The sequence below is a fragment of the Telmatherina bonti genome, assembly GCF_933228915.1.
Source record: "Telmatherina bonti genome assembly, chromosome: 5".
Classification (NCBI taxonomy): domain Eukaryota; kingdom Metazoa; phylum Chordata; class Actinopteri; order Atheriniformes; family Telmatherinidae; genus Telmatherina; species Telmatherina bonti.
The window spans coordinates 17,721,104-17,729,336 of record NC_136623.1 but is presented as its reverse complement, the minus strand read 5'-3'; the positions used below and the strand labels follow the sequence as shown (position 1 = coordinate 17,729,336).

The window sequence follows — 8,233 nt, the reverse complement described above, 5'->3', positions numbered from 1 at the left end:
CTCAGCAGCAGTATGTGCCAGACCTGCACCTCCAGCATGTCTAATTACTATACACACCTAATTGATGCTGGAGCTGAATATCAGCTTAGGTCTTGAAATAGCGGAGAGATGGAGATAGACTGAGGTCTCCACCTCAGCAGCAACCTGCATGGTGAAAATAACAATTAGCTCAAGCTCAGCACATGATGAGTCATCTCGGCGGCCTCAGAGATTCCTGTAGCTCGTGTCCAAGTTGCCATAATTTATGCAGACACTTCTTTTCATCAGGAGAGGGCAATGTTCACAACTTAACTTTAAATGTATTGCATTAGTGACATTTGCATAAGACTCACGTTGTGATCTTATTCACATATTCAAAGCATGTATTCATTTTGTGAACTGTTGCACCTTTTATCTAAATCAGTTTTCCATTGCTGTGTTCTTGATGAAATGTTTCTAACATCTAATCCCTTGGCAGTCATGGAGACTTCGTCGGTATACATGTGCTTCCCCTGCTACCAGGAGTTTAATACTCTGGAAGAAGTCCTCAAGCACCAGTTGACATGCACTGCTGAAGAGGAACAATCAGGCGCACCTGGAACCACCCCTGTGACTGTTCCAGTGCTGCAGACACAGGTAAACACCGGCACAGACAACACTTTCCCTTTTTTCATGATGTGGATTTTAGGTCTGGAACACAGATGAGAAAAATCCTCAGTGTTGTGGCACTGTGTGATATTTCAGGAGAGTGACATTGAGGGGACAAATTCATTTTTAGCCATAAAGTGACTGTGCTCTTCTCATTATAGTGATAGTGACCTTAATACTTTGATCACTTAAACACTTAACATTGAGTTGCTTTTAATTATTTAGTAGCTCAAGTCAAGGTGTTACTGAGTATTAATAGCTGGATTATATGTACCTTTCACATATAAGAGAGAGTTATAGTGGTTACTGGGAAAGAAAAACTACCTACAAGACAAGCATACAATAATTCATTCCTGTGTAAGTTTTCCTTGTCATGATAGTTTATTTTTCATTAATTCAAATTCATAAACATCGCTGAGACTAAAATATGATTTGAAGGAAAAGTCTTCTTCTTCTTTGCCTTCTTTTTCTTTTGATTATTATTATGGTTTTAAGTCTGTCAGATGGTCCTGTGTTTGTTTTAAAGCTAAAGGTTCTGCTTGTTGAGGGTGGGACCAACATAGGATTTTATGATGTTTGGCCAATTTTGCCCTTTTTGACAGATTGGTTACATGATACAATTGGTAATCAATAATCCCACCTCACACATTTGCATACAATGTACTGCGAATTATAATCTAATTGAAAAAAATCCATTATTTAGTCATTGAACATATTTACGAGGCTGTGTATTAAAGCCAGCAGGTAATTTACATTTGTTCATTTTGTACTTCTCTCTGCCTAGAATAATGACAGAATAACACATTAGCACATCGTTTATTAGACTTAAGAGTCACTAATGATGCAAACGGATATAAAACGCATTGCTGTGCTAAAAGTGAATTAAAAAAAAAAAAAGTAACTATTAGAGTAGAATTAGAATAGAATAATCTGCAATAAAGTTGTAATATTTTTGATTGAGCTTGAAACGTTTACACATACCAGCGGTAGCGGTAAATTGAGATTGCTTTTCAAGTCAGGAGCTATCAGGCATCTTAATGGAGAAACTGCAAGATATAACTCAGCAGAAACAATAAGAGAAAGAACTGCATCCTGTTTTTGGATTTCAATTGGTTGAGTCACAGAAAAAGAAGGCAAAAGAGGAGCGGAAGGGAAGGATGTGACTAGAGTCCAGGCCAGATGGAGGTCTACGATGCCACATTTACATGATATCCGTCGAGGTCAGATGAATCACAGGCATGTTTCTAATGTCATAATGAACAAGCTGTTGTTTTGTCATTTATGGATGATCATATTCTTTTGCTTCTGTGGAGAAGATTGTACTTTGTGCTTATTGTTTTCTCCCTGCATGTTGCTTCTTCAGGTATGGAAATCCTCTGTTTGACTGAATTTGCATTCAAGTGTCCTGCAGATTTTAACATATTTCCTTTATTCATCAGCTTTGCCTGATACTCCATCTAACAAATCCTCTGGCGCAGTGCAGTTAGTACCATGAAAACACTTTTTACTGCAGACACTGAAAACTACTAATTGAGTGTGTTTTTGTTTAACTTTTGACATATTGAGGTGTGTCTTATGGTGTAGCAAGAACTTTATTATTTTCCCTTTCTCACGACAGCTTCAGAAAGCCCTCAGGGTTAAAAGCAGTCATTGGTCCTCATTTAGCACTGGGGCATGGCTGTCTGAGCTTGTGCCTGGACTTCCATCCTTTACAGTCTTCAACACACGTCTATAAAGCACTATGACACTCCTGACAGACAGATTGCATCCTGAGTTGCCAGCGGGGAGAGGGGCATGAGAAATGCTTCAGTCAGTGCCACTCTTTTGCCTGATGGATCACGCATTGGCCTTTTCATAGATGAATCAGCTGAACAAACACTATAAAACCTGCGTACCTTATGGCCTCTTGGCTCAGGGTTTGCCATAAGTGGGATTGTTGCATGCAACCCCTGCACTGGCGATGGTAACTTCTGTCTACGTAATGTCATCTTGAGGTAAAACAGTAGCTTTTAATTGCTCTAATCATTACAGAACTCTAAAGAAAAGTCATAATTGTTCTCTCAACAAGTCAGAATTGAACTTTTATGGTAATTTGGAAAAAAAAAAAAAACACTTTCTGATTTGACTGAGCAATTTACCTGTGATAAATTTTACTTGTGATTACCGATTTACACATAAGAGTTTCTTTAGTTAATGTTGATTTATTTAATCAGCTAATCAGACAACAACTTTATTTAGCTGTCTAATCTGCTGCCTCTGATTAGGATTTACTAGACATTCAAACATTTTCTTAGCTTGGTTTCTTATGTTTTTATGCTCTGTCATACGCACAAAATAAATGTGGGCTTGTGATCTACAGTTACCTTTTTTTCCGCATTTGCCGGTGGCAGATTAGCTGAAAAAATTATCATCTACAAATAGGTTTTTATCAGCCCTTAAACGGCGTCATGCATTATTTGTCTGAAGAGTCCTTGTTTCCTTTTTGACACAAAAAAATCACCAGTAAATTACAATGATGCATTCAACTTCCAATTTGTTTCTGTTTTAACAGTGACAGGGATGGTAGAGTGCAATCAGCAAACAGTAGGCTAGTCTTAATCTGATTTCTTGACCTTGCTGTTTGCTTCAGCTAGTAAACACTAACAAACATAGAGCTGTCTTTTTAAATAAATATGGCATCCTGAGTGTGTGGCTTTAATGTTACTGTGTTTCTGTGGCAATAATGTGAACCACCCTGTAGATTATTTCCCTTGAGAATTAAATACAGTGGTGGAAAAAATTATTAGACCACCTTTGTTTTCCAAACTAATGTACATTTAGTTGTACCAGTCAGTAAAATTAATGTGGGATTTTGTAAAACAAGAAAGGTCTAACAATTTTTTTCTGCAACTGTAAATGATGGTTGGTCACTAGTTATAGCCAGTCAGGTTGAAAACCATTCAGTTAGGTTTGTTGCACAAATGACCAATGCATACATTAGTTGCACTTTGTCCCCTGCTTTGTCATTTCATATTTCACAATGTAGTTGTTTTGCTGACATCGTGAGACTAACAGTTCTCCATTTCTGGCCAATAATGACACTGTTTTAAAGCTGGGGTAGGTAATGTTGGGGAGCTAGCAAGTTTGAAAGTAGCACCCTGTCTTGGCTCCTCCCCCTCTGGCTTTTTTTTTTTTTTAATAAGAAATGAACAACTCCATTTTGGTCCGACCGTTTGGATTGGTCAGAGCTTTACAGATTTGCAAAAAACTTGAAGGATTTAACTATATTTTTTATTGTTCATGATTACAAAATGTACAGACTACTATCAGGACGAGGAACCACTTACAGAAAAATAACGTACTGCATTTCAGCTTAGGTTGTTCAAATGAACGAGACTTGGAACACATCAAGAATTTTGTGAGAAATATTTCTCTTCAGAGATGTTTGCCCTTTGAAAATTGAGTGAAATTAAGTTTAGCAGCATAATGTATAAAAGTCACAATATACATTTAATCTTTGTTTCCTAATACTATAGATATATTTAAAAAAAAAAAGAATATTTCACCTTGTATTATTTACTCTTGTTTTTTTTTTTGCGCTGGTGATATGTACATAGGAAAACCAATGAGCCGTGTAGGCAGGCATACTGGTGCCGTCAGCTGGCTCAGCAGGCGGTTTGCTGTTTACATTTGCATTTTTTTGCTCACATGACTTGCCCTTTATTTATTTGTTTCTCAGTAATTAAAAGAGACTCTAATAGCAACAGTCTTCACTTCACATCAATAACAACAGCTCTGTGGAACTGAGCTGCACAACGCAACCAAATAAATCATTTTGATTTGCCAGTTTTAGGGGCAACAAACTTGTATGTGAGCTATTGCAGATAAACAGTAATAATTGGTACAGCTTAGTTTATTTGTTTGTGTGCAGATTGCATTTATGTAAACAAAATTCATGTTAATGCAAGATGTAATTGCAATCAGAGGCTTCTGAAACAGCCAGACCACACACCTACAGTATCTTGAGTCATGTTGAGCTTCTGCAATTGAGCTTGATCCAGATTCCTTCAATCTTGACCTTGATGTTTTCTTTTTATCATCCAAATGGAGAGAGGGAGCAAATTTAAACTCTATGGAGTGACCCATTTAACCCTGATGGGCCCTTTGATAGCTATCAGCCAGGCTGAGGCCTTATCTTGGCTGGCTGGAGCTCTCAGAGGAACCTTGGCTCTTAACTCATGCTTGCATAATTGACCCGAGTTTCCCAACACTGAACTCCCATCGCTCATCTGCCAGGAAAAAAAAAGAATATAAGCAATTAACAACAACAAAAAAGCACAAAATGTTAAGTTGACTTGAAACAGGGTTTTGATTTGAATTACAAGCAATCATTAGTTTTATTTTCATAAAAAAGAGAGAAAGGCAGAGGAATTATTGAAATATTTTATGAATTTTTTTTTTTTCTCATTGCAGCAACAACTAATAAATCTATCCAGGACGGTTTCAGTCCCTCAGCTCGAAGTCCCGCAAACAGAAGTCCTCACAGAGCAGCAGATTAGGAGTGGACTTCAGCAGATTCAAGAAACTGAAAAGCAACCATCAGATCAGCCCAGAATCCTCTACCAGTGTGGGGATTGTGATGAACTTTTCAAGAGTCTTGACCTATGGCAGCAACACCGTAAAGAAGGGATATGCCAGCAGGCCGCCTCTGAAAGCAGGTCAAACCCAGATTCGCAGGTTGAGACAGAAATATCCTCAGCCGAGACTTTTGCTGAACCTTTGAATCCAGATGAGCCGTCTCTTTCTCAGACGGAAAGCAGCACACATCTAAAACCAGAGCTGGATGATAAACCAATAGAAGATGCTGAGACGCAGGAGTTTGCACAGACTTCTTTATCTCAAAGCCCTGATGCTCTTGTTGCTGAGGTGGCCGCTTCAGCTTCTAATGAAGATGATTCATCTCCCAGGAGGAGGGGGGCAAACAAAAAGCCTAAGCCTGAGCCAGTGCTGTTATGTGTGGACTGTGGCTCATGTTTTGGTCTGGTGTCTGAGCTGGTGGCCCATCGCAAGACCCAACACGGCTTTGAAGAAGCTCTGCACCGCTGCTCCGTGTGTGGAGAAAGCTTTCTTAATACTACCCTCTTCCTTTATCATCGCAAGCAACACAGACAGAAAGGCGAGGAAAGGGTTGCAGTTGTTCCTGATGTGACACCAGAAGAAGTTTATAATCAAAGCAACGGGACCAGTGAGTGCGATGCCACACCTTCCGCAACCAGTCTTACCTCCACGTTCACCCAGCCTGATTTGTTCTTCTGCACCCAGTGTGGGCAGAGCTTCGGTGACGAGGGGGGGTTGGTTACACATCGGAAGGAGAAGCATGGTCTTGATGAGCCCCTGCACAGTTGTTCCTTCTGTGAGGAGAGTTTCATGAACACAACCCAGTACCTTTACCACTGGCGTCTGCACCGCTTTACACCTGTCACAGAGTTGGAGGATGAAGCTGAAATTTGTGATGAAACAGCCGTCTCTACATGCGAAGATGATTCACAGGGCACGAAGCGGCAGCAGTCTCCTTCTGCTGGCGAATCTGGTTCTCCCCTTCATAAGAGAAGCAGGCCTTCTTTTAGGGTCTTGAGTGCTAATGCACTGAAAGGTGAGTGGAAATCAATGTTAAACACACAAAAGTATGGCTGGGTGTGGGTCTGTTAAGATGCTTTGGTCTCAGATTTTTATTTATTTATTTATTTTAATGTCAGGAAACAAAGGTGCTGGCACTAAAGAAGATTTAGAAGGGAGCACTGCAGCAGAATCAGACAACACCAACCACCCTCCACCTGCCAAGCTGTTACAGGACTGGGCCAGAACACCTCTGCCCCATGTTTGCCCTTACTGTGGCAAAACTTTCACCCGACGTGTTTTCCTTCGCACTCATGTCTACAGCCACACCGGAGAAAAGCTCTTCACATGCAAGGTGCACAAACTGAATACAATTTCAGGATTTTTTTTTCCACTTTGAATGACAATTTGCTTTAAGATCACTGAAGTCCCACAGCTAACTTTAACCAGACAATGAAAGGATGGCTAACGAAATGTGAACTTTCAGCCTTGTTATATTTCCCATGTTCCCTGGTGTCTTCTTACGGTGGTAAGTTGTTTTAAAAAAGCAAAAGAATGTCACTTGCTTCAAGGACCTTTAGTTTTTACACTGAGTTCTCTTGTTGGAAATAAATAAAACTGCTGTAATAATATCTGTGGCACTAATTCTGATTTTCATTTTTCAGGTGTGCACAAAGTCGTTCACCAATTCCCAAAGCCTGCTGCGCCATAGCATGAGCCATACAGGCAACAAGCCCTTCTGTTGCGATGTTTGTGGCAAAAACTTCTCCCAGGCAGCTACGCTGAAGAGACACCAACTCATTCACACATCAGTGCATCCTCGGCGCAAGCGAGGACGAAAACCGGTGAAGTGTCTTCCTTTTTCTCTTCGACATAATTTTCAAATGAAATGCTGAAGTGATTGAAAATAGCGGTACATAAAATACAGAAGTTATTTACACAATGGAAGTGATTTTTATCTGTGGATTTCTCCCTTTAAGAATATGTATGCCATGTTTAAAGTAGAAAACTTGGTGTAATATCCCCTTCTTTTGTTAAATCTTAACTATTGTGTCCCCAAATTCAGGTGTGTGCTTTGGACAGTGAGGGAGCAGCTCATCTCTTTGCTTGTCCTAACTGTCCTTCACGGTTCAACACTGAGGATCAGCTGAACCACCACAAGTAATATTACTCTACTGATATTATTTTAGATTTTTGTGACATTTTATAATTCTAGATATTCATGGAAATGACCACAACATGTCAGGCGGTTGTCAGTATTCAATCATTTTCCAGCTCCGTTAACCACATAATGTATTAGTATCACAGAACCAGGAGAGGATTTAGATAACCTCCCTCCCTCTTGCCAGCAGCAGTAGGAGCTGAGCCGTAGCCTGCAACCGAGCAAGACCTTTAAGCTGTGCAGCAAAGGTACAGAGATGTCTGGGTGCCCTTGAGACTCAGCCACATATGATTGACAGACAGAGAGCGAGCAAATTAAGATGGTGATGATAACTTGAAAGGTGGACAAGCCTGGTCCCGTCCTTCCTGACTGAGCAAGGGGAAAAGATTTAAACTACTGTGTATATAAGTAAAATTATGTTGTAGGAGGAACTGATGCATTTACAAACTGGAAACCTTTTTATAGTAGCAAGACAATACCCTTAAGATTGGGAATGTTGTGAAATAAAATCTAAGCACCGGCTCTTTAATAGGTCATCTTAAATAAACTATACTGAAGAGCTAAAATCAGAAAAAATACTTGAATTTGTAATTCTCTACAAATGTCTTGAGGTGTCCCTTTTTATTTTATTTTATTAATGTTTTGCAAGGAAAACAGTAAGTAGATGAATCAATTCATATATAATATTTACAGTGGGGCTCCAAAGTTTGGGCACCCCTGGTAAAAATTTATTTTAGTGTGCCAAAAAGAAGCTAACAAAAGATGGAACATCTCCAAAAGGCGTCAAATTACAAATTAGACATTCTTATAACATGTCAAAAGAAGTTCAATCTTATTTCCGTAATTTTA

At 39.5% G+C, this 8,233-nt stretch overlaps 1 protein-coding gene across 1 annotated transcript in view; it reads left to right on the top strand.

The window, feature by feature from the left end:
• Positions 1-459: 459 nt before the first annotated feature.
• Positions 460-8,233, top strand: part of znf574 (zinc finger protein 574) — a gene marked incomplete at its 5' end in the record, with an annotated part of 18,609 nt that continues 10,835 nt past the window's right edge. Inside the window, 5 exon segments of the mRNA XM_079241050.1 lie at positions 460-615; positions 5,080-6,259; positions 6,363-6,577; positions 6,888-7,067; positions 7,289-7,383. Coding sequence (XP_079097176.1) covers positions 460-615; positions 5,080-6,259; positions 6,363-6,577; positions 6,888-7,067; positions 7,289-7,383 — 1,826 coding nt within the window.